Raw genomic sequence first — 27672 nt, 5'->3', positions numbered from 1 at the left:
TTTTAGATCAAAGGAGGAAAAAACCTAGATCGAGCTCACATTCGGAGCTCGAAACTTATCTAATCACAGTTTTTGAGTTTGGTGATGATACAAGTTTAAATTTGAAAATTTTGGAGTGGTGGAAAAGGCACAAGGAGACATTTCCAACTCTTGCAATTATTGCAAGTCAACTTCTTGCAGTTCCAGCTTCAACTGTAGCCGTTGAACAAACATTCAGTAGTGGAGGCAACATTTTGGACGAAAGAAGATCAAGATTGGCTCCAGAATCATTGGAAGCTCAAGTTTGCCTCGATGATTGGGAAAGAGCTAACATGCGACGTCAAGAAGAACTTATCCATTCATCATCATCTGACGAATAAGTTAATGATGGTTCAACAACGGCGACTTCCGACTCCAATGAAGATGCGTAGGATCCAAGTCCATATTTTATTTTTTTTCACATTTGTAAAAATTAATTACTTGTATTACATTTTTGTTGTAATTATTTTTTAATGAAATTAAGTCTAATTCTATTTTTTATTTTTTATTTTTCACATTTGTAAAAATTAATTACTTGTATTACATACTTGTTTAGTTGTTTTAATTATTTTTAATGAAATTATTACTTATATTTCTTCAATTTTTAGTAGTGTTTTTTTATTAAAAATATGGTTGAGAATATTTATATTTACAATTACATTTAACAATTAAAAATCGAAACCAAACCGAACCGAACAACGGAACAAGGACCAAAATTGAATACAACAATATTTAAAAAAAATTAAAAAAATTCGATTTGAACCGGAACCGGAACCGTTGACCGAACCGGCTCAAACCGTTGACCGAACCGGCACGAACCGGAACCGGAACCGAACCGTCCCAAACCGCCCTTGGGCGGTTCGGTTCAGGTTCAAAGATTTCTTGAACCGGAACCGGCGGTTCATGAACCGTGGCCATGTCTAAGCAAGAGTGCCCATGATTGTGCGTTAACAAAAAAAAAAAAAAAAATAATAATAAAAGATATACACAATTATAAACACGATCTACATAATTATATCTTTTAAGATAAAATATAATAACTATTTTGGTCCCAGAGCAAAGAACAATAGCCTATTTGACACTTCACACTACTTAAAACATAAAAGGTAATGAGTACAGCTTACACAAATTTCAATAATAGTACATAAAATTTACCTGTAATTCTAATGTAAACTAATGGCAAGATTAAGACCAATATTAATTTATATCTTATTGTTGTTTTACTATAGATTAATTTATCTTTTTACTTAGATATTTATTTTTCAAATTGATAAAACTTTACAAAAATAAAAAAAATTAGAAGAACAACTGTATAAATCATTTGCATGTAACTCAAAATCATCGAGCCCGATTCACTCCGGATCAAATGATAAAAAGAGGCCTGCAAGTGCAACTGGAATGTCCTGATCGCCGGGTCACCGCCCACCCATTTAGAACTCCAAGGCCATCCAATCCATGCCCGCCGTTCACAGAAGAACTAAAAACCTGAAAACAGTGAAAAAGAAAAAAAGAACAAACACCCCGCCCCCCCCCCCAAAAAAAAAAAAAAAAAAGAGAAACGTTAGGGGGCCGTGAAGCTCATAGCTAAACTGTTTGCTGGCATGAGAGCTAGCCATGACCGACCGTACAGCCCATAGATCCCAAAATATTCACTGTATTTAATGATTTGACAGCTCATTCAAAATGTTTACACTGCGTCCCCAAATTACAAAACTACCCTCCCTACTAAACATTCAATGCTGCTGTCAGTAGAAAGAATTTTGAAAGATGGTGATTTTAGGGACTCAACCGCAATTTACTTTCAAACAGGTGTTCTTGGCTTGAATAGGTGAAAATTAATTAAAGAAAAGCCAGAAATGGCCTATCTCTTCCTTCTTTTAGGGGGCTTCTACCTCTTCACGTGATTCTGACTGCAGTTTTGCAGTGCCCCCGACAACTTCTTTGCAGCTCATTGCCTCTTTCGTCCCTTCGTTTGTCACCTTCTGCTTGCTATTGCACTTGCTCTTTTTCTTCCTCTGCCCCCTTCCCTCCCCACTCCACAATGAAACTTCTTGATGATTCTGCTAACCCTGACATTGATTGCCTCAACAAAATGCTCCGTTACTCCAACAAGATGATGAGCCTCCAAAATGCCCTTCTCATTCTGTCTCTCCTCGTCTCGGCCGCCGCCGATTCGCCTCCCCGGAGCCTGCTGCTACCCCACGACGCTTCTGCCCTGTTGGCATTCAAATCTAAGGCCGATTTGAGCGACAAGCTTCGATTTTCTCGCAACACCAGCTTGGCTTTCTGCAACTGGCAAGGCGTGCAATGTGTTCAAGCCAGAGTGGTCCGGTTCGTCCTCGAAGGGCTAGGTCTCGGCGGAGTTTTGGGTCCCGACACACTGACTCGTCTCGACCAGCTCCGAGTCTTGAGTCTCCAGAACAACTCGCTCACCGGACCCATTCCCGATCTCTCCGGCCTCCTCAACCTTAAAACCCTATTTCTCGACCACAACTCGTTTTCCGGTTCCATCCCCCCTTCCATCTTGACTCTCCATCGTCTCCGAACTTTGGATCTCTCTTTTAACAATCTTACTGGCGCAATCCCTCCTTCTTTGAAGAATCTGGACCGCCTCTACTTCTTCCGGCTCGATTCAAACCGGCTCAATGGCTCCATTCCTCCCCTCAACCAGTCCTCTCTTGAAGTTTTCAATGTCTCCCGGAACAACCTCACCGGCGCCGTACCAGTCACCCCGACTCTGCTCCGTTTTGGGCTGTCCTCGTTTTCATGGAACCCCGGACTCTGCGGCGAGATCATAAAAAAGGAGTGCACGCCGCGAGTACCGTTTTTCGGTCCATCGGCGCTGCCCCCGCCGCCGCGACGGGGGGCGGCGCTGGGGCAGAACGAGCAGCTGCAGAAGGGCGTTGATTTGACTGAACCGAGGCAAAACAATTACAAAAAAAGGGCCGTCATTCTTGGGTTTTCCTCCGGCGTCTTGATCCTAATTTCTTCCATCGTCTGCTTCGCGGTGGCTGTGAAGAAGCGGAGGAACCAGAAGGTCGCGGAGCTGAGCCGGCAGATGATCTCCTCCGATTCGGCAGCCACTGACGTCGCCGCCGCCGTGATGAGAATCGAAGAGGAGAACGAGCTGGAAGAGAAGGTGAAGAAGATGCAAGGAATTCAGCTGGCGAAGAGCGGGAGCTTGGTATTTTGTGCGGGGGAGGTACAGGTTTACACCCTGGACCAGTTGATGAGAGCGTCGGCGGAGCTGTTGGGAAAGGGGAGCATTGGAACCACTTACAAGGCGGTGCTGGATAACCGTCTGATCGTCTGCGTGAAGCGGCTTGATGCGGCCAAATTGGCGGGAACAAGCAAAGAAGCGTTCGAGCGGCACATGGAGTCGGTGGGGGGCCTCCGGCACCCGAATCTGGTACCGCTTAGGGCTTACTTTCAGGCCAAAGAAGAGCGGCTTCTCATCTACGACTACCAGCCCAACGGCAGCCTCCTCTCTCTCATCCACGGTAAGTTCACTCCTTCCCTGACTCGTGCGTTACTCTCCGAGTTCACTCGCTGCGTCGCTAACTGGTCCCTTTCCTTCTTTCCTCTTATCTAGTCAGCAAACTAGGGTCGTCCAATTGTGAGAACCCAAGTAAATTTATGGAAAAAAAAAACAAAACAAACAGATAGAGAAAAATAGCTACAGGCAAGGATGAAAATGGCTCTCTATTTATATATTTTTGTTTTTATAAATAATTTTTTTTGAAAAAATTATATTTATATTCTTAATTTTAGTTTTGTTAAAAAAATTAATTGAAACTTATTAAGACGCATTTATATTCCTAAGTATAGGGGAATTATTTAAAGAAAAGAAAATGTGGTACATATATATATATCAATTGAGTCAAAAGTTGCTTTTAGATTTGGGAGGATCTAAGCCTTTTTCCGAATTCCGACAACGCCGAGAATCTCGCTCCTCACCTGACCACCACGCGTCCAGAACTGACGCACGCCAATTGAAAACAGTATTCCCAATTATATTATACTTTTCGTAGTAGTAAGTAGACATGTTCATCTGGGTACACTATCCATCAATTTAAACTTTTTTTCCTGTAATTTCTAATTTGTTAAATAAAAACATATATTATCAAATTACTGAGAGACATTTTGGGTGGTCGGGTATCCTAGTCAAATCTGAACCGTTCAGTGTTTGAAACCACTCACTCACACACCTGATTAATGCTGTTTTCACAATGATAATAGACAGCTGCTGTGAATATTTTCTGATTAGAATATGTTTTGACAACAAAACTATTTGGCAAATTTGTGGGAAATTGAGTCAAAATATCTCCTTTCTTTTCTGTGTTTTTTTTTTTTGGTTGGGGGGGGGGGGGGGGGGGGGTTCTTTCGGTATTCGACAGGCTCAAAATCAACAAGGGCAAAGCCACTGCACTGGACATCATGCCTGAAAATAGCTGAGGACGTAGCACAAGGCCTGGCCTACATCCACCAAGCATGGCGGCTGGTTCACGGCAACCTCAAGTCCTCCAACGTCCTCCTCGGCTCCGACTTCGAGGCCTGCCTCACCGACTACTGCCTCGCCGCCCTCACCACCTCCTCCTCCGACCAACAGGTCAACGCCGGCACCTACACTGCTCCCGAGGCCCGAAAGTCGATCAGCAAATCCACCTCCAAGTCCGACGTCTACTCCTTCGGGGTTCTCGTGCTCGAGCTTCTCACGGGCAAGCCGCCCTCGCAGCACCCGTATCTAATGCCCGATGATCTGATGAATTGGGTCCGGTCCTCCAGGGAAGACGACGGCGGGGACGACCACCGGCTGGGGATGCTTCTTGAGGTGGCCGTGGCTTGCAGCGCGACGTCGCCGGAGCAGCGGCCGACAATGTGGCAAGTATTGAAGATGATACAAGAGATTAAAGATGCCGAGGGTGGTGAATATGACAATTTACCGTTACAGGAAGAGTGAGGCAGGCAGCAGCCATTAAAGAAACGAGTTTTTTAAAGTTTTTTTTGGGTTGGAATTGTTCAACACCGGGTGGCTGGCTAGCTTCATAATTGCAGGGGTTTGAGATTGATATTGCTAGTGGATGTGGATTGTGAATTATGGTGGTGGTTGTAGGAAGATCAAATTCTGGAATTTAAAGAATATTGATATAATGGCGGTAGCTACAGCATACCGCTGCATGCTTAAATGAGTGTTGTGAAGGCCACTTTCAATTCTAATCCCAAGTTAGTTTAGTTTTGAAAGATTGGGACCAATTTCTTCGTCAGACATTTTCGAGGACAGAGACAACCAGCAGGGAAGTGCAAATCAATGGCTACCAACAACGTCCGTCCCCGATTGCTGGAAATGTTTGTTCTTTTATTCGTTTTTAAATATGGCAGCGAAGAGCTAAAATTAGGATTCGAAAAACATTTTATGTTAAAAAATAGTACATAATATTATATATAAATGTGTGTATGTATGTATGTATATTTGTATCTACGTGTGCAGGTGTATGTATATGTATGTGTACATATTTTTTTTATATTTATGAATACACATGTACATATGTACATATATATATATAAATGTTTTGTTTAACTTTCATCTTTTTTAAAAGCCAACTACTGTTGGCACTCGAAGTTGTCAAATGTGGTCGTCAGTAGACACGAGAGGAGCTTAAGTCGTGGATATGGGTAACATGCTAGTCGTGTTTGGCCCAAAAAGTGAGCATGATGTGGAAATTGATGGATATCGTTACTTGGGGTTAAAAAATTAATATAATTTAGTAGAAAGGATAAAAATACTCTTGTGGTTTACTAAAAATATAATATGTCATTTTGAACTTTTAAAATATATCATTAAACACGTTAATTTAAAAAAAATTAAATTATTAAACACTCATTAAACATTGATTTTGAATTTGTTAGAAGCGTGAAATGCATGCACACGAAGAAGTCTTGTGGATTGGACCAATGAGAGGGCGTCACGTGTGATGTGACAAAAGATTGTTTAATCAATGAATTGCATTTCTCAACTCTCCTTCTGTAAGCATCTTCTCAACACTATTTTTCTCTCTTTCTCATCAATAATAGACTTAATTTTAGGGTTAAAGCTACTAGAGCCCAAGTCAAAACTCGAGCTCATTCTCTTAATGTCTACTTGCTTAGAAAAAGACATATCTATTTGTGGAAGATTGAGAATGAAAAAAAAAAAAAGGGATAAGTAGTGGGAAGGTTTGACGCAAGGTTATCAAAGATTCAAGCAAGAAAAATGGAATAGCCTCAGGCCAAAACATTTTTATAAGCATTGAGAAAAGGAAAATTGATTGGCATGAGAACTAGGATAAATAACGTGGCATCCTTAACTATCGATCCCTTTATTTGAGAAGATAAGAACGAGGTAGCCCCCAGGGCATAGGTTGAGCGGTCGAGTAAGCGATATGCTGGTGTTAGTTTAGTGGGTCGTGAGTTCAATCCTCGCCTTACGCAGTGAGATAGCTTTACATCTGCGATTTATCTCCCTTGGCGTAATTAAGGATACGAGCATCGGGGGTCGCGCAAGGACAGTTATCCCAAGATAAGAACAAGGTAATCATCCTATTAGTGCTAGGCATACAATCACTAACCAGGTTAGACATTGAATGCTAAGTGCATAATAGTTAAGAATTGAATTAGCACCTCATCAGTTACTCTCTAACTTGACCCTTGGAGATCAACCTTAGAAGTGGGGGGGGGGGGGGGGGGGGGGGGGGCATCTAATAGAGGTCATTCTAACCTTGGGTAAAGCTATGTAAAAACCTCTTATCAAGGCTCCCTAGAAGCAACACTTGACCCAAGGCACTTAGATTCGAGCGAGGCCAAACAAGTACATGGGACTTCATATCTAAGTTAAAATCTAACGCATCTTGGATTTGGGTAAAATAATCAACTCAAATAACTAGATTTGCTCCAATCTAGACCCCGATCTCTATTTATCTTAACTGCCCATCGACTCAGATTTGATGTCTACGTGACACAATCATACCTTTTTTTTTTCCTCACATTACATTTATAGAAAGACATGAATTTGTTGGAATACACGTATGGTAGTGTGAGTAAAATTAATTTTTTTTCATACATTAGATATACATAGTGAATATATAAATACACATTATACACACTTTGGATATTTAAGTAACACATTATTTTATCATATGAAATACAAGAAATGACATACCTAATGTCCGATGTAAGGATGAAGTACATAAACCGTTTCTGTACTGAGACTGAATCCTCCTAAAGTTGTGGAGGGCCTAATCCATCCACACTTAGCCAGTTACCCGATACCAAAAGGTAACTCTCGTCATGTGCTAGCTTGAAGGTTTCGATTCATCAGTACCTGTATGTCTCACCACGCATGACACTCACGTACTTGAAATTAATCAAAAACGGAAACAGACAGAAAATAGGAGAGTAGAGGAGCAACGAAGCAGAAGCAACCAAGAACTCTACAATTCTTCTTTGCATCTCCACCAATTTTTCTCATCCAAATTCTACCCGGCAACCCCTACCATCCCTCCAATTTTGTGCCACGTGTAATCCACTTAAAATTGGCTGGGGCAGTGTGGGAGTCGACTTCCTCTATTGAGAGTTGACTATAGCTTTAGGGGAGTTGACTTTTAGGTCGACTGCCAAACTTAATTAGGAAGTCAACTCCCGTAACAATTAACAATTTGAATGAAACAGTCAACTCTATGAACCACTGGCTCATTAACTATTAACGAACCGTCGTCATTAACACATAATAACATATCTAAAATCATCATTAACTATAAATGATGTCCGAGACACAACAGATGCACAATGTCATTACTAGGTGCCATATTATATGGTATGTAACTTTCTAGATTCATTACCTGTTAGCAAACAGATAGCACCAAAACCCATTTGGTACTAGTCGAAACACCTCGACTTATCACATGAATATCTCAATATTCTAGTGATAAAATGAAAGGTCTTATGAAGTGCCTAGTAGCGATTCAAGACAATATAAAAGGTAATGAAATATAACTTCAAGTGAGCCTATCACAACTAACGATTACTGTGTGCTATAATCATTTCATTACCTAACGTTTTGACTGAGCAAGAATCATGGAATGACAAACTCACAAACTCAGTAACTATGTATCCGATCTTATCAATGTGACTAAATAACATCTCCAGAAACACTTTTCTTAATAATCGATATGCCTTGGCCAAGAACTGTCATATCACACTAGTTAGTAAGACCACAATGGACTTTCACTTCATCAATTATAACAGGGATAACATATTCTATCTCTAAACACCTACCTCCATATACCAGCAATACATTACCACATAAATGTGCTTCTCCACCCCGCAATTGGATAGTTCATCCCATTAACAAATTCTACACACCAATACACAAGACAATTGTGTCAGTTCAAATCTAAGGATTAGTTACACTATCATAGCTAGACGACGTAACCATTATCTACAATACCATGTTGTTAGTCATCAGTGTTATATTTTGTGAATTGTTCTCCAAAAACCACTCACAGGTTCACTAAAAACATCGCCATGTCATATGGTATGCGACACATCACCCTTATCATCAGTATCTCATACTGATCAAGGTAGTAAATTCTGTATTAATCCATACTTGACTAATCAGTATCCTGATCCAATTAATCTAAGAATCATGAATTATTTAAGAAATTTTGTTATCAAAAAATTTTGTCACATAATTTTAACATTTTAAAAATATGACTCTCAAATAGAAAATTTAATGACTCATTCATATAATAAATTGGAGAGTTTATAAATGATGATAAATTTGTATTTTATTAATATATATAGATATAAAGATATATCAAATGAATTATTACAAGCATATAAGACGTCTTGTGAATCTAATATTAGGACACACATTACAAACAGAATTCCAAGAGATAGTATGCCATTATTGCGTATTATTATTTTGCTTCACCTTTAATATTGAGATTGACTTAATCATTAAATGATATTGGGGAACTGAGCTCTACCCTTGCAGGTTTGAAGAAATTTTGAAAGGTCAGGGTGGAGGTGGAGGACAATTATTGGATGTAATAGGTTTTGGAAAGACTTGGTGGTGATCAATTCCAACCATATCAACTATAATTGTCAAAGAAGTTAACAGATGCATGAATTTTTATGTATGATAAATATTTTGGAAATTTTTTTTGATAGATTATTGCAAGTTAATGGTGATAAACACTACTCTTGGTGTATCTGAACGACCTAAGTTAGCAGGGGTAATGCTCACCACGCATCTTGGCTAACGCGTGCGGTTTACTTTGTCACAAGCGTGGCTAATGACTATTACATAGATTGATTTTGGTGAGAGTATTCCTATGAAATTAAAAGTACTGATTTTTTGATCAATTTGAAAAAAAAATAATTTTATTGGAAAAGAAAGAGTGTTTTTGAAAAATAATTTTATCATTTACTTATGAAAAATAATTTTTTTTTTTGCATTTATTACTTTTATGTGAAAAATTTTCTTTTATAAAAACTCGTGTATTTTATCATTTTCTTTTAAAAATCTGTGAAATTTACTTTTTTATTAAATATCTTCTCCGTTAGTTTAAAATGTCCCTTGAGAAAAAAGCACAAATAATAAAAGTAATCCATGAAAATCATTTAAAGAATAATTTATACTTAGATTTAGCTTTTAGTCACAAACAAACGGGTGTGTATATATATATATATATGAAATTGGAATTGTGGGGCTTTGGGCCAAAGGCTGAAGGGCTACTGAAATGAAGGGACGTAGAAGTAGAGGCTGACGAGGCCCAAAAAAGGGGGGCCCAAATGAAATCCACGTGCCCAACGCGGCGCAGGAGATGAAGAAGCTCAGTCAGGCAATAATATATTGTTTTGCCGGAACTGGAAGCATCCAGGCCTATACACAAACTCTCTTCCCATCATCACCATCTCATCACCATCACCGTCGCCGTCATCATCATCGCCGTCATCTTTATATATAATTTCGGATAAATTTCACAGAAACATATAAATAAATCCCTCTACACAACTGAAGCTAAGCTAACCTAGTCGGCGATATATATGCCAGATGGAGAGTATGGACACTGATATGATGGAAGCAGCGGTGCCTCCGCCGGCCGCCCAAGGCGGCGACGACGACGTGGTCAGAAGTCTGCTCATTTTGGCTCGGCAGCTCGTTGATCAGGCTAAGCCTTCCCAGGCTCTCCAAGCGGTAACCATTTCTTTTTCTCTTTTCTATTCAAGTTTTATTTTTTTTGTACTTAATTATCGGACGCTCAATTTTCAAGAGTTCTATGCAATATCCGCTTGTTTCCAGTCTCTCTCTCGATTCACGACGTTTAGTTGGTTGGATTGATTATGTGTGGTTATGAGGTCCTTTATCCTTCTGACACTGCAATTCCTTTTTCTCTTGTTCTTTGATTTGTTGACCTTGATATTGATTATGTTGATGGAGTGAATTACTCAAGAAGTAATTTGGCGAATAGAGGCAAGAATCTTTTCGCTTTAATAAATAATAGTTCTGTTCTCTCTCTCACAAACACAATTTGTTGGTGCTTGAATATAACCTATTCAGCTCTGTCCATTACGTAGGGTTTTATTGGTGTAAGCACTTAATCGTTGTGAAACCGATTGAATTAGGGGTTGCACATATTTAGAGAAAAAAATTTAGAAACTAATTTAATTTGATTATCTGGTTTCCTTATAATTGGGGGCGGATCAAGGAATTTAGGTTGGGGGTTGAAATTTTAAAAAGTTAATGTAATAAAATTCTTATATAACCAAGAAGTCAATACAACAAATTTTCATTAAACTTGAGCTCGACGAGGTTTTGAAACAAAAAATTCATCTACAACAGAATCTACATCTATTGTAAGAGCAAGTTCTCTTTCAATGTAGTGTCATACAATCACCAAGGAAGTCGTCCTCTATTTTGTTACGAAGTGTTGTCTTCAAAAGTTTCATTATTGAAAATGCCCGCTCAGTAGTTGCAGTAGAAACAGGTAATATCAATACAAGACGAATCAATCTAATTATCATAATATATGTATTTGACCTTCCACTGTTGGTCAACTCTTGGCACAATTCAACAAGTGTAGATACTTGAAACCTTTGGTCAGCAATCACATCATGAACATAATACTTCAACTCATATTTTAAAGCACAAATATCTTGACTGCTAAAATCTTCAGGATATAACTTCTTTGCAAGCGTACAAATATCATCACTATTGAATGATTCAAATGAATTTCTGAGATCCAAAGCCACGCTGAGAGAAATGAGTTCTACTGATTTATCATTAAATCATGTACTTAACTCCATCAATACAAAATCAATTGCTTCATTGAAAACATCAAAATGATAATGGTGCTCTACTGTAGTCTCATCATTACAACGACCAATCATATATGAAGAATCTAGATTCGGTATATGAATGTTGTGTCTTGAACAAAAATCTTTTATTTCTTGAAGAAACACTTCCCAACCTTCTTCTCTCAATTCTTGAAGGATAAGTTTCGCAGTAGAAACAAATCTCATAGCAGCCAAAATGTCTAGTGATTTTTTTTGAAGGGCTTGACAAAGAACATCAGTTATTCTCATAATTTTGTGCATTCAAAACATGCAAAGTGTTTATAAGCGCCACAGACTTCAGCTCGAGAACTTGTTTTTGAACAATGAAGTTTAAGATATTCAAGCACCTTGCAAGTTGCAGAATACATGCCTATCATGCTTTTTACAGAATCATAATGAGAACTCCAACGTGTTGTTCCAGCACGTTGCAAACAGGGGCGGATTTAAATGCGAGCTGCCCTGGGCAGCCCACAAGAAAAATAAATTTGATAGGTTTAAAATTATAATTATTTGATAATAGCCCACCTCAAATTCGCCCCAGCCCACCCCACCCCACTTGTTTGCTGAAACCCTTCTCTTCCCCAAGTCTTTCCTCTCTCGATTCTCGACCTCACGCTCGCTCTCTATCACCCTCGCTGCCTCTCGCTCTCTGTCGTGCCTCCTCTCTCTTTCTCGTCCGGCGTCCGCTAGTGCTAGCCCTAAGCCCTCGTTCTCTGCCTCTCTCTTGCTCGCGCTCGCCCTCGGCCCCTTGCTTGCTCGCGCTCGCCCTCGCTCTTGCTCGCGCTCGCCCCCGGCTTCTCTTGTTCTTGCTTGCCCTCGCTCTCTGCCTCTCTTGCTCTCGCTCGCCCTCGCCCTTTTCTCTTGCTCTTGCTCGACCCCTCTCGGCTCTCGCTCTTGCCGGTCCTAGCTGCTGCGTGCGATGCTGCCTCTCGGGTCTCGGCTCTCTTGCTCGCCCTCTGCTCTGCCTCTCGGCCTCGCCCTTGCTCGCTCCTCGCTGCCTCTGCCTTCATTCGATTGACAACTAGGTAATTTTTTTATTTTTTACCATATTTTTTTTACTTGTTTATGCTTGATTAGTTGATTTGTTGCTGATTGATTGGTTGAAGCTGCTGTCTTTTTTGAGTAAGTTATAAGTGATTTTTTTGCTAATTTTGTGTCTACTTGGAGTTGGCTGTTTGACTGCTGCATTCAGTTAGGAATACAATTGCTATATTGGCCTTGCATTTGCCTCAAATCTTGAGTTAAATATTTTAATTGTTCGATTATTGAATTGTGTTATTTTTTGTTTGTGTATCTTAAAATTTAGAATGGAACAACAACCTTCTGCGAAGAAAGGAAAAACATTGTTATCTTTTTTCAGAAAGAGAGATCATCATACTAGTGAAAGTACTTCAACTCATAATGTGCAAAATCAATCTAGTGAATTTACACCAATTCCTTCAAGTTTATCTCCTGAAATTGAAGCTTCTCCATCTTCAAATCCTGAATGTCAATGGTCTTCTTATATTGAACTGGATTTGGGAAAAAGAAAACAAATTTGTGAATATCCTATTAATGCACGGGATGAGATTAGACAGGCATATCTACTAGCTGGGCCATATCAACCATCACTTTTGAATTACAAGAAGACCACTTTTGGAAATCAACGTTGGAGTTTTTAGAAAAATTAGTTCAATCAATTTAGGTGGTTAGAATATTCACCTTTAGAACATAGTTCTGAAAGGCGCGAGGCGCAGCGAGGCGCAAAGGGTCCTGGAGCCTGAGGCGCGAGGCGCACGAGGCGAGGCGCGCCTTTGCGAAGCGAGGCGCACCTTTTAGAAAAAAAACTAAAAATCTTGTAAAATCATAAAAAACTATCAAATTATCAATAATAACACATGCATATCATTAATGTTTCATTATCTTCAAATTCTAAACTAACAACATCAAAGTTAATTCATTCATCATACAATTTCTAAACTAGAAACATCATCAAAGTTCAAACTTAAAGTCTCAAACTCAAACAAGTACCAACCATCGTGCAAAGTTCTAAACAAACATATAAACACTACAAGTCCACAATCAATAAAGAAGTTTTAATCATCATCATCATCATACCCTTCACCAAATTGAAAATCATCATCTTACGGTGCCATATTTTGCTCATCCCTGATTCCCTGTTATTTTTCTTCTTTTGCATGTACTCTCCAATCTCTTGTTTTATTGATGGAGGACATTTTGGAATAGCTTTAGTATTCTCCACAATCAATAAACACTACAAGTCCACAATCAAGAAAATGCTTTCATTTTGAAAAATGCTATTTTTCTAGGTCTGGAAGATTAGCGCATTTTTTCTAAGTCTGGAAGATTAGGGCATTATAAGGAGACATATAAGAAAATGTTTTCATTTTGAAAAACTAACTCCCGGTATTTTGATAGTTAATATTCATTGTTGTTAAAATGATTTTTAATGAATTTTTCAAGAAATAGTAGGTATGTATTTTGGGGGTGGTAAAATCGCTAAATCCTGAATTTGTACTAAAATCAAAATTCTATTTTCTTATTGTTATGGATTTTGATTTTTTAGATATTTTTATTGAATCCAAATGGGGGGTACTTTCTTATTTACATTTATGTATTAAAGTAAATGGAAGGTAAAATATAAATAAAAGAAAATGTGGACATTTACTTAAACTAAAGAAATGTAAATAAGTAGTGATGTATACATGCTGAAACTGAGAAGAGGGGATGCTGGAGAGGAAAGAAAAAAGTGATGCAGGCAGGATGCAGGCGCAATTTTCATGAGGCGCGCCTCAGCGCCTCAGCGCCTCACCTTGCAAGGCGCGCGCCTTGCAGAAACCGCCTCGCCTCAGCCCAGGCGAGGCGCCAAACTGGCGCCTTAAGGCGCCTTGCGCCTAGGCGTGCCTTTAATAACTATGCTTTAGAAGACAAGGCATATTGTTTCTATTGTTTTCTATTTCTGAATGATGGTCATTCATCAAATATTTCGATGTTGGCTATTGTGGGATTTGACAATTGAAATAGGGTTAACCAAGGAAATAAATGTCCTTTTCTTACTCATGTTGGTTCTGTACCTTCGTCACCCCACTTGAATTGTGTGAGAATGGCTGAAGATTTAATGAATCCGTCTCAACATATTGAAAGGGTAATTCATTCACAAGCAAAAGAGGAATCTCAAAAAAATCGCTTGCGCCTAAGGGCTTCAGTTATAGCTGTCCGGTTGCTAGCAGTTCAAGGTTGTGCCTTTAGAGGTCACGATGAATCTTCATCTTCATTGAATCGAATTTTATTCAAATGCTTAAGGATTTTGCATAATTGAGTATGGAAGTTGATAAAGTTGTATTAGAAAATGCTCTGAAAAATGCTTAGTACATTGCTCCAAATATTCAAAAGGATATTTTGCATATTATGGCTAACATAGTACAACAGATGGTTCGTGAGGATGTTGGAGATGAACGCTTTGTATTCTTGTGGATGAAGCAAAAGATGAATCTAACCGAGAGCAATTGGCCATTATTTTGAGGTTTGTGAATAGTTGTGGTATTTTGACGGAACGTTTTTTTGCAATCAAAAGCGTTTGTAATACCACGTCATTAAACCTAAAAAATGAGATATCTGATATTCTTGCTCGACACGACCTTCAACTTAGCAAAATGAGAGGTCAAGGATATGATAGTGCTAATAATATGCGTGGTACTTGGAATGGACTTCAAGCTTTATTTCTTAGAGATTATCCATATGCATATTATGTTCATTGCTTTGCACACAGGTTACAACTGGCATTGATTTCTGCAGCTAAGGATGTCAGTGTTATTTAGGAATTCTTTTCTCATTTGGATAATGTTATTAATATTATTAATTCTTCTTCTCAGCGCATTAATGAGTTGCAAAATGCTCAAAGAAAAGAAGTTGAGTATATGTTGAGTATTGGAGAGTGTGAGTTTGGAAGTGGAGCCAATCAAATAGGTAATTTGCAACGTGCTGGAGCAACACGTTGGAGTTCTCATTATGATTATGTAAAAAGCATGATAGGCATGTACTCTGCAATTTGCAAGGTGCTTGAATATCTTAAACTTCATTGTTCAAAAGCAAGTTCTCGAGCTGAAGTCCGTGGCGCTTATAGACACTTTGCATGTTTTGAATTTGTGTTCAATTTGCTTTTAATGCACAAAATTATGAGAATAACTGATGTTCTTTGTCAAGCCCTTCAAAAAAAATCACTAGACATTTTGACTGCTATGAGATTTGTTTCTACTGCGAAACTCATCCTTCAAGAATTGAGAGAAGAAGGTTGGGAAGTGTTTCTTCAAGAAGTAAAAGATTTTTGTTCAAGACACAACATTCACATACCGGATCTAGATTCTTCATATATGATTGGTCGTTGTAGTGATGAGACTACAGTTGAGCACCATTATCATTTTAATGTTTTCAATGAAGCAATTGATTTTGTATTGATGGAGTTAAGTACACGATTTAATAATAAATTAGTAGAACTCTTTTCTCTCAGTGTGGCTTTGGATCCCTGAAATTCATTTGAATCATTCAATAGTGATGATATTTGTACGCTTGCAAAGAAGTTCTATCCTAAAGATTTTAGTAGTCAAGATATTTGTGCTTTAGAATATGAGTTGAAGTATTATGTTCATAATGTGATTGCTGACCAAAGGTTTCAAGTATCTACACTTGTTGAATTGTGCCAGGAGTTGACCAACCATGGAAGGTCAGATACATACACTATGATAACTAGATTGATTCGTCTTGTATTGACATTACCTGTTTCTATTGCAACTACTGAGTGGACATTTTCAGCAATGAAACTTTTGAAGACAACACTTCGTAACAAAATGGAGGACGAATTCCTTGGTGATTGTATGACACTCTACATTGAAAGAGAACTTGCTCTTACAATAGATGTAGATTCTGTTGTAGATGAATTTTTTGTTTCAAAACCTCGTCGAGCTCAAGTTTAATGAAAATTTGTTGTATTGACTTTTTGGTTATATAAGAATTTTATTACATTAACTTTTTAAAATTTCAGCCCCCCCCCAACCTAAATTCCTAGATCTGCCCCTGGTTGCAAATTACCTATTTGATTGGCTCCACTTCCAGACTCACGCTCTCCAATACTCAACATATGCTCAACTTCTTTTCTTTGAGCATTTTGCAACTCACTAATGCGCTGAGAAGAAGAATTAATAATATTAATAACATTATCCAAATGAGAAAAGAATTCCCAAATAACACTAACATCCTTAGCTGCAAAAATCAATGCCAGTTGTAACCTGTGTGCAAAGCAATGAACATAATATGCATATGGATAATCTCTAAGAAATAAAGCTTGAAGTCCATTCCAAGTACCACGCATATTATTAGCACTATCATATTCTTGACCTCTCATTTTGCTAAGTTGAAGGTCCTGTCGAGCAAGAATATCAGATATATCATTTTTTAGGTTTAATGACGTGGTATTACAAACACTTTTGATTGCAAAAAAACATTTTGTCAAAATACTACAACTATTCACAAATCTCAAAATAATGGCCAATTGTTCTCGGTTAGATTCATCTTTTGCTTCATCCACAAAAATACTAAAGCTTTCATCTCCAACATTCTCACGAATCATCTGTCGTACTCTGTTAGCCATAATATGCAAAATATCCTTTTGAATATTTGGAGCAATGTACTAAGCATTTTTCGGAGCATTATCTAATACAACTTTATCAACTTCCATACTCAATTTTGCGAAAGCCTTAAGCATTTGAATAAAATTCCCACGGTTCAATGAAGATGAAGATTCATTGTGACCTCTAAAGACACAACCTTGAAGTGCTAGTAACCGGACAGCTATAATTGAAGCCCTTAGGCGCAAGCGATTTTTTTGAGATTCCTCTTTTGTTTGTGAATGAATTACCCTTTTAATATGTTGAGACGGATTCATTAAATCTTCAGCCATTCTCACACAATTCAAGTGGGGTGATCAAGGTGCAGAACCAACATGAGTAAGAAAAGCACATTTATTTTCTTGGTTAACCCTCTTCCAAATCCCACAGTAGCCAACGTCGAAATATTTGATGAATGACCATCATTCAGAAATAGAAAACAGTAGAAACAATATGCCTTGTCTTCTGAAGGTGAATATTCTAACCACCTAAATTGATTGAACCAATTTTTCTAAAAACTCCGACGTTGATTTCCAAAAGTGGTCTTCTTGTAATTCAAAAGTGATGGTTGATATGGTCCAGCTAGTAGATATGCCCTGTCTAATCTCATCCCGTGCATTAATAGGATATTCACAAATTTGTTTTCTTTTCCCCGGATCCGGTTCAATACAAGAAGACCATTGACATTCAGGATTTGAAGATGGAGAAGTTTCAATTTCAGGAGATAAACTCGAAGGAATTGGTGTAAATTCACTAGATTGATTTTGCACATTATGAGTTGAAGTACTTTCACTAATATGATGATCTCTCTTTCTGAAAAAAGATAACAATGTTTTTCCTTTTTTCGCAGAAGGTTGTTATTCCATTCTAAATTCTAAGATACACAAACAAAAAATAACACAATTCAATAATCGAACAATTAAAATATTTAACTCAAGATTTGAGGCAAATGCAAGGCCAATATAACAATTGTATTCCTAACTGAATGCAGCAGTCAAATAGCTAACTCCAAGCAGACACAAAATTAGCAAAAAGATCACTTATAACTTGCTCAAAAAAGACAACAGCTTCAACCAATCAATCAACAACAAATCAACTAATCAAGCATAAACAAGTAAAAAAAATATGGCAAAAAATAAAAAAATTACCTAGCTGTCAATCGAATGAAGGCAGAGGCAGCGAGGAGCGAGCAAGAGGGTGAGAGCCGAGACTCGAGAGGCAGCGTCACACGCAGCAGCTAGGACTGCCAAGAGGGGTCGAGCAAGAGAAAAGGGTGAGGTCGAGCGAGAGCAAGAGGGGACGAGGGCGAGGGCGAGCGAGGGCGAGTGCGAGCAAGAGCGAGGCAGAGAGCGAGCGCGTGCAAGCGAGATGCAGAGAGCGAGGGGCTGAGGGCGAGTGTGAGCAAGAGAGAGGCAGAGAGCAAGGGCTTAGGGCTAGTGCGAGCGGATGCCGGACGAGAAAGAGAGAGGAGGCACGGCAGCGAGGGTGAGAGAGAGCAAGAGTGAGGTCGAGAGTCGAGAGAGGAAGAAGACTTGGGGAAGAGAAGGGTTTCAGCAGGCAAGTGGGGTGGGCTGGGGCGAATTTGGGGTGGGCTATTACCAAATAATTATAATTTTAAACTTATCAAATTTATTTTTCTTGTGGGCTGCCTCACATTTAAATCCGCCCCCACTCATAATAGTGGGTTGTTCAGAAAGCTCACTGGTTATTACTTGCTGCCTTCATGTAACACACAAAATCTATTTTTTTTGTCCTTGTGCATGTCCGTCATAGTGAATAATGCCCTTCCAGTAGATAACTAGCTAACTTGTGGAACGTTCAAATGTGTTTTACATTCATTTGTCAAAGTACTAGTCCGGTGAAGACTGCAATGAAAGTTCTTCCATAATTATCACATACCAAGAAATTCTTCCATATGTCTGAGCAAAACATTAACTATACCTTTATTTTCATTTATTCTGTCTACTTTGTTGCTTGTCCATCCTTATATTGTTCATGGAACACAAACAAGATTTGTTTTCAGATGCAGGCAAGAATTCTCATTTTATGTTTACTTCTCCCATCAAATTATCAATGGGTCAAATCTTTAACTCATTTGCAGTTCTATTTAATTTTTGTTTATTGTGGGCTCTTGAATGCAAAGTATCATCATCATATTTTAGTCAAAATTTGACAACTTGTGGACAGTTGAGTGTGATAGTTTACCTACTAAAATCTCATCCAACTATTTTTCCAAAATCTCAGTGTCAAATTTCTATTTTCAGTTAAGTTGCAAGTTGATGGGCACATAGATGTATAATTTTGTTAGAGACCTCCGTGATGCTGTAGATTGTATTGAATCTGAATATCCATGTCTTATTTGTGGAAGCGAATATAGTTCTGTAAACAGATGAAGGGGGAACAAGTGAAAGATAAATCACGGATCAACTAAGAATGATAATTAAAAAATCTCCAATATCATGTGTGTGATAAATGGGGACAGGAATTTCAAATTCAAGCTTTCCATGACATGTTGTGGAAAGTCAGTTAAGCAGCAACTGCAATGGTTCCCACCATTCTTTTTATATGCATGCAACCCAAGGACAATGAGTTATTGATTTTTTTTTTCATTGGAATTTTGGTACACGACCTTCAAATGCTAAAGTACTTCAAATATAGAATTAAATGACCTTGTCATTATTATTATTTGCTAATTGTGATCTGTCATGTACCTAGGTCACCAGATTGTAATAAAGAAGAGGTTGTAAGGGTAAATAGGGAAATAGCGGGTGTTTAGGCGCTGGCATGGCTCGGCTGCTGTAACAAACTTTGGCACCAATTCAGTTGAGAACTCCTTAAAAACAGAGTTCTGGTTATTTGGGAAATCATCTAATGAAATTCGAATCATTGATTCTTCAAATTTCCCTCTTAATTTCTCTCTCTCGCTCTCTTCTCTCTCTCTCGTCTTCTTCTTTTCCCTCCATTTTTCCTTCTTCACCTAAAACCCCTACTATCAGATCGGTGATCTGACAAGTGGTATCAGAGCACTTTCCTGGCATTCGCCCATTATCATTACGATGGCTGATGGAACTTGCATGAAGCAGATGAAACTACAGCTACAGCAAGTGTCAGTGACGGTGTTGGAAGTACAGCAGCAGATGGGATCCATGGAGGATACCATTGGAACCATTGTAGATAAGAGATTGGAGGTTACAGCGGATCGGCTGCAAGGAGATATGCACAACCAGATCCGGACGGAGATGCGAGAACAGAGTAACATGGTTCGAGAACAAATGCAACAATTCATGCTGATGTTTTCGAATCAAGCTCAGGTACGAATTTCACCCGATTTTCCTCCTTGGGAACATTCGGATCCAATATTACCAGGTATTGGAGTGGGATAGAGAGTGGTTGAGCCTTCGGAATTGGGAGGTGATCCAATTGGTGTAGGAGAATTGGGAATGGAAAGGAGACTGGAAGCTTCGGCCAATTTCGGACTTACGCATTTTCCAGTGCCAAAGCTGGAATTGCCGGTTTTTGATGAATTGAAGCCACGATGGTGGATTAGAAGGTGTGAGAAATTGTTTAACATTCACTGAGTAGCGAACGACCAGCGAGTCACTTTGGCTGCTGCATTTTTGAACGATGTAGGTGATATTTGGTTCCAAGGATGGTCCGACGTGCGAGGTGATCACAATTGGGAAGAATTTGCGAGAGGATTGTGTGAGAGGTTTGGCGAAAGAAGAATCGTGGATATAGTAGAAGAATTTAATAAGTTGAAGCAAAGAGGTACAGTGCAAGAATATCAGCTTCGATTTGAGGAATTGAAGTCGTTAATGCTCAGTCGGAATCCGTACATGACGGAGGAATATTTTGTATCTAGTTTCATAAGCAGCCTGAATGATGATATTAGATCTATGATGAAGATGATGCGACCCCGTACTGTGCAAGAAGCTGCAGAAGATGCATTGTTGCAGGAATTAACTGTGGAGGCCTTGCTGAGAAAATAGAGGACTCAGGGTAGAGGGAATGCCTACAGAGCAAATTATTCAGGAGGAAGGGTGTCGGGAAAGGAAATGGTTAGATCAGAGGAGAGAGTTAAGTTTCCGGCTAGTTCTTCCTCAGGACCGCAAAGTGTTAAGCAATGTGAACACCGGAGGCCGACAGGACTTTGCTATCGGTGTGGAGACAGATACACTACAGGGTATCAGTGCAAGAGACAACTTCTCTTGTTGGAAGGAGGGGATGTGGATGATGAGGATGAAGGAGACACACTCACGTTAGCAGAGGAGTTGGGAGAGGAAGATAACGGGGCTATCTCGCTGCATGCAATTAAAGGAATGACAGGCAGTAAGATCATTAAGGTTGAAGGAAGATCCCATGACAGCACTCTTATGGTGTTGATTGATAGTGGGAGTACCCACAGTTTTATTGATGAGGAAATTGCGAGGAAGCTAAAATGCGAACACTCCAACACTCAACCACTTGCGGTAATAGTTGCTAATGGGAGTAAGGTCCTAAGTAGATCAGCTTGCTTAGGATTTTGTTGGATGATGCAGGGTGAAACCTTTAAAGCTGATTTGAGATTGTTGAAACTCGGAGGGTGCCACATAGTGCTGGGAGTCGATTGGATGAAAGGCGTGAGTCCAGTCAGTTTTGATTTCAACAAAATGGAGGTAACAATGGAGAAGGATGGTCGGAGAGTGACGCTACAAGGGAATGTGGAGAATGGAATTTGCAAGATGATCACGGGTAAGAAGTTACAAAAGCTGTTCAAGTATAAAATAGCCCAAGTAGCCCAACTGTTTTCGATTGAGACCTACTGCGAAGACGAGGACCATGAGGAGGTGAGTGAGCAGTGCAGGATGTTCCATAGCAGTGAGCATCCACTGTTGTGGCAGATACATGATCTGAAATCCCTAGATCTATTGTTGATTGAATTCCAGGACTTATTTGCAGAACCTAAGAAACTACCTCCGTTCCGACCCTTTGACCACTCTATAAACCTTCAGCCCAACTCAGTTCCCATCAATATTAGACCCTACCGATATCCACCAAAACTCAAATCTGAAATTGAGAACATGGTGAAGGAAATATTAGCCAATTCTATCATTCGACCCAGCAAGAGCCCTTTTGCTTCTGCTGTCCTTCTAGTTAAAAAGAAAGACGGCACATGGCGCTTTTGCATTGATTATCGGTAGCTCAACAGTCTCACTATCAAAGACAAATTTTCCATCCCTGTTATTGAAGATTTACTAGACGAACTTAGATATGCCACGGTTTTTTCCAAGCTGGATCTAAGATCCGGTTACCATCAGATTCGGATGGATCCAAAAGATATCCACAAAACAGCTTTTCAAACCCACCACGACCACTATGAATTTACAGTCATGCCTTTCGGTCTAACCAACGCCCCAGCCACATTTCAAGCCTTGATGAACCACATATTTGAACCCTATCTCAGAAAATTTGTGTTGGTATTCTTTGACTATATTCTCATCTATAGCCCAACAATTGAACCATCTTAGGATTGCATTTCAAGTCCTTCAATTCAATCAGCTATATATCAAAAGATCCAAATGTGCCTTTGCCCAACAGCAGATAGAGTATTTGGGGCATATTATTTCAGCAGCTGGGGTTAGTATTGACCCAAAGAAAATAGAGACAATGAGTGCTTGGCCGAAACCTGTTAGTGTCAAGGCCTTGCGCAGCTTCCTTGGTTTAACGGGATATTATCGACGTTTTGTACGAAACTATGGAGTCATAAGTAAACCTCTCACCGAATTGTTGAAGAAAGATGGTTTCCAGTGGGACGACAAGGCTGACAGAACGTTTGAACAACTGAAGAAGGCCGTCAGTGAGGTTCCTACACTAGGACTTCCTAATTTCAACAAACCATTTATTTTGGAGACAGATGCTAGCAATTCAGGAGTGGGGGCAGTTCTTGTTCAAGATGGCAGACCACTCGCGTTCCTAAGCCAAGCTTTATCCTCAAGACACCAAGGCCTCAGTGTTTATGACAAAGAATTACCGGCGGTGCTCATGGCAGTAGAGAAATGGAGACATTACTTAGAAAGAGGCCAATTTATTATTAAAACAGATCATGAGAGCTTTAAATTTTTTTTCAGCTACGGCTGCATACACACCTTTAGAAAAAGGGAATGGCCAAGCTAATGGGCCTCAATTATGTGATTCAATTCCGAAGGGGAAAGGAAAATGTGGCAGCGGATGCTTTCTCCCGCTGTTTTGAAGAAGGTTCAGCGGCTGCTATCACCGCAATGGTACCGGATTAGTATTAGGAAGTGGTTGCTAGTTATGTCATGGGAAATTGGATTCAGCAATTAGTGGAACAATTAAGCATAGGTGGAGGAGGCAAGCCAGGGTACACTATGACTAACAGGTTGCTACGGTATCACGGCCGACTGGTGATTGGCGATTGTGACGTGCTTAGGAAGAGAATCCTACAAACATTGCATGAATCGGCAATTGGGGACATTCAGGCATTCAAAATACTTATAGGAAGGTGAAACAGGTATTTTACTGGCCTAACTTGAAGAAATATGTCGTAGAATTTGTACTTAATTGTGATATATGCAAACGGTGTAAACATGAAACCATTGCGCGACCTGGACTCCTACAGCCACTTGGAGTACCAACTCAGGCATGGGCAGACATTACCATGGACTTTGTCAAGGGTTTGCCAAGGTCAGAAGGTAAGGATTGTATTTTGGTGGTGGTGGATCGTCTCACAAAGTTCAGCCATTTCTTAGGTCTCACTCATCCATTTTCTGCTCAAGAAGTAGCCAGAGTTTTTGTGGACAGAGTGGTTAATTTACATGGAGTTCCCTAGTCTATTGTTTCTGACAAAGGTGTTTACTAGTCTTTTTTGGCAAACATTGATGAAGTTTCTGGGGTCCAAGCTTCACATGTCGATAGCCTACCATCCTGAAACGGATGGTCAGTCGGAAAGGGTCAACCAATGCCTTGAAACCTATCTGAGATGCTTCTGCTTCCTCCAACCCAAGGAATGGCACAAATGGCTGGCGTTGGCTCAATGATGGTATAACTCCAGCCACCATAGTTCCATTAACATGACTCCTTTTGAGGCTTTGTATGGGTTCAAACCTAATCTACTTCTAGCAGTCACTGGCCCCATTACAGTCGCAACCGTGGATGATTACTTGCACAGCTGCCAACACAATCTACAAGTTCTCAAAACCGAGCTTGCCAAAGCTCATAATCGTATGAAATAAATGACTAATTGGAGGAGAACAGATAGGGAGTTTGAACTTGGGAACCGAGTGTATTTGAAACTCAATTTGGCCTACCTAAAGTCACTGTCCAAGCAGCCGCTTTCAAAGCTAAGTCCGAAGTTTTATGGGCCCTATCCCATCGTCGCTAGAATTGGGAAGGTTGCCTACAAACTACAATTACCGACTGGAACACATATACATCCAGTATTCCATGTTTCATTATTGAAGCCATCAGCCGGGAATCATTTGGCCAGTCCAAAGTTACCATCTATTGTGGATGAGGAAGCCCCTACGGTGGCACAAGTAGCCATCTTGGATAAGAGAGTCCTCTACCATCAAGGACTGCCTTTGACCCAAGTGCTGGTGCAATGGTCGTCTCTCCATCCGAATAACAATACCTGGGAGTATCTTCCAGACCTCCTGCGGCAATTTCCCGGTTCAGCAAATCTGTTACCCATTTCTTGAGGACAAGAAATCACTCAAAGGGGGGAATAAATGTCATGTACCTAGGTCACCAGATTGTAATAAAGAAGAGGTTGTAAGGGTAAATAGGGAAATAGCGGGTGTTTAGGCGCTGGCATGGCTCGGCTGCTGTAACAAACTTTGGCGCCAATTCAGCTGAGAACTCCTTAAAAATAGAGTTCCGGTTGTTTGGGAAATCATCTAATGAAATTTGAATCATTGATTCTTCAAATTTCCCTCTTAATTTCTCTCTCTCGCTCTCTTCTCTCTCTCTCGTCTTCTTCTTTTCCCTCCATTTTTCCTTCTTCACCTAAAACCCCTACTATCAGATCGGTGATCTAACATGACCTTGTCATTATTGGTATACAAAATCTTTAGTGTTTTAGCTATTATGTTCATGACCATACTAGCAAAAAATATACCGCTGTTAATTTTTATTGCATTCCTACAATATCTGTTTCTTTTGTGTTTTCGAATCATGATTCCTGTGTATGTGTCAGTCATTTTTTATTGAAACTTCTTAGTCCCATGGTAACAAGACTGTGTTTTCTTTTTAATAATATAATTTGTTAGTGGTTGATTTGTATTTTGTCAACTAATTCTTGTTAATTCACATATTCATCAAAATAATTTCTTCTGTACTTCTTCCATGGGATTTCTGCGGTACCATGGTATGACCTTCTATGGAAGCAAATTTAAGTAGCTGAATGGCAATTTCTCATTGATTTAGAACCTCTTTACTGATGATTAACTACTTGGCACCTTCTATTTTCCTACTCACATGAAGGAATCTCCTGAAACTCTGCTCTACTCTAAATACACAGAATATGTAAAGGTGGACAGTGAAATTTTTTCTGCTCAAATCTGAATATAGAATACATGCAAGACATGGATTTTCCTGCTTAGGCTTATCATACTATGGGATTCTGCATTGAAACTAAAACAGAAATTGATTAAATCTATGCCAGTAGTATGAAATTAAATATTCTCGAAACTGATTGAAGTAACATTGGCATGTAGTTTAGAGAAGACTACTTAAACATGTCTCTTAAATTTTTATCTTTACCCTTTTGACACTAAATAATTTATTTTCAAAATATCATTGCAATGTAATATGAATGTAACATTGGCAGAATTCCTGTGATGCACTGTCTTTTAATTGAAAGATGAACAATCTTCTATTCTATATGCTTCTCTAGGCCTAGAGGTTTAAAATGAAAAAGTACACTCCAGCATTCATAATGATGCTGAAGGCTGTGATAACCTTTTTTCCATTTTTTTTTTCACAAGTAAATTGATATCACGAAAGAAGTATGTGAGCGAATAACAGTGTGAACGTTGTACACAAGCTTAGGGCCTGTTTGGTTTCATTTCCATTTGTATATTCTTTTTTTTTTTTTTGTTTTCAAGTTGTCAAAACAAAAGCAGAAAATATTGTTTGATTTTTTATTTTTGTTTTTGAAAAAACCTGTACATTTCCAAAAATTTTGGAAAGATTGTTTCACCTGTTGTGGGCCGGATTCATTTCAACCCAATGCATAAATGAAAATGCCTAAAATGGATTTTGGTATTGGGTTTTCATCCCATCATAGAAATTTTGAAGAGACATCCTAACCCAACATAGAAATGGAGATGTCTTTTAGCATTTCCATGTGGGTTTGATTTCGTTTCAACCCAACCCAACATAGAAACAAGAACACCTAAAAGGCATTTTGGTGTTAGGTTGATTTCATTTCAATCCAACATAGAAATTTTGAAGAGGCATGTGCTGACTCTCCTGACTTTTTGCGACCTTATCATGACAATTAATCACCCTTGCAGTGATTGACCACCGCCATCCAATGACTGTTGTGCCCCTCAGGCCACATTTTTTACTCTTTGACGAGAACCATTTTCATAGAGCTCCTCCAATGACCTGATCACACTAAACCACCAAGATTTGCTGAATTCAAAGGCTAATGACCTTTGACAACCACCTTTTTCCCCATCTCCAACAATGAAGAAGTTTGTAGGTCTGCACTTCATGGCCATTTAGTGAACTCAATCGACAGCTGTTGTTGTTTTCCCATCTTCAATGATTCTTAAGTTCATTCTCCCCCAACTCTGATGACTTCTCTGTTACCCCCTCTTCCCCTGTCACAATTGAATTATTGTTCTATTTGTTGCTCTATTTGTCTTATGTCCTACAAACAAATACAAACATTAGGTGAAAAATTTATTTATACATATATATAAATGTGAGAAATAAAGTTATATTACATGGACGTACAAAAGTTCCATCATTACATGAAGAAAAAAAATTAGCAATATAATTATCAAATGAAAATTTTTGTTTTTGTCTTCAAATTTTCAAATTGATTGCAAAAGAAAACAATAGGTTCAATATTTATTTTTTCAATTGAAAATAGAAAGCCCATTTGATTTTATTGTTATTTTTAGTTTTTTTATTTTTATTTCTAAAATTTCATAAACAAAACAGGAAATATTGTTTATACTTTTGTTTTAGAAAACCTGCATATTTCAAAATTTTGGGAAAAAATCAGGGGGATTGGGGGGGTTGATATCATTTCAACCCAATGCAGAAATGAAACTTCTATAAGGCTCTTTTGTGTTGGGTTGATTTGATTTCAACCCAACAGAGAAAATTTTGAAAGATGATCCACCCAAAATGGTGACCTGATGACCTTGACTAGCAACCTCCCCTACAATGATGCCAACCACCCTGATGGGAATAGGGATACAAATGGGTCCTCATTGGGTCCCCAGCTAACCCCATTTAAAATTAACACTATTGTGAAAATTCATAATTGGGGGAAGTATAAGGCTTACTTGAGCATCTGTTAAAATAGTTATGTAAAAGGGGTTAACTGGGGATCCATTTACATCCCTAGACGCAGGATATGAGTGCAAAAAAATTAGAAATA

General features: G+C 39.0%; 2 protein-coding genes across 7 annotated transcripts in view; both read left to right on the top strand.

Moving 5' to 3' along the window:
- Positions 1-1807: 1807 nt before the first annotated feature.
- On the top strand, positions 1808-5204 carry LOC127800206 (probable inactive receptor kinase At5g67200). Its single transcript, XM_052334688.1, has 2 exons — positions 1808-3518; positions 4416-5204. The coding sequence occupies exons 1-2, from the start codon at positions 2060-2062 to the stop codon at positions 4976-4978; spliced, it is 2022 nt and encodes a 673-aa protein (XP_052190648.1). The 5' UTR covers positions 1808-2059; the 3' UTR covers positions 4979-5204.
- A 4707-nt stretch (positions 5205-9911) lies between these two features.
- LOC127798829 (uncharacterized) overlaps positions 9912-27672 on the top strand; it is a 31220-nt gene continuing 13459 nt past the window's right edge. For 5 of the 6 annotated variants that reach the window (XM_052332458.1, XM_052332454.1, XM_052332457.1 and 2 more), the window contains exon 1: positions 10107-10255. Coding sequence is in view for 1 of the 6 variants with exons in the window: in XM_052332453.1 (XP_052188413.1) it covers positions 10112-10255 (144 nt within the window). In the remaining 5 variants the exon portion in view is untranslated. Of the gene's footprint in view, positions 10256-27672 lie in introns of all 6 variants that reach the window. The other variant, XM_052332453.1, reaches the window with a different exon arrangement.

This window comes from Diospyros lotus, chromosome 4 (genome assembly GCF_014633365.1).
Source record: "Diospyros lotus cultivar Yz01 chromosome 4, ASM1463336v1, whole genome shotgun sequence".
NCBI lineage: Eukaryota > Viridiplantae > Streptophyta > Magnoliopsida > Ericales > Ebenaceae > Diospyros > Diospyros lotus.
This window is presented reverse-complemented; position numbering and strand designations above follow the sequence as displayed.

Excerpts from the sequence above, each read along its gene's own strand:
- LOC127800206 (XM_052334688.1), top strand. The coding sequence starts at position 2,060 with ATGAAACTTCTTGATGATTCTGCTAACCCTGACATTGATTGCCTCAAC. Across the intron at positions 3,519-4,415 it reads CCTCCTCTCTCTCATCCACG|GCTCAAAATCAACAAGGGCA; the intron begins GTAAGTTCACTC and ends GGTATTCGACAG.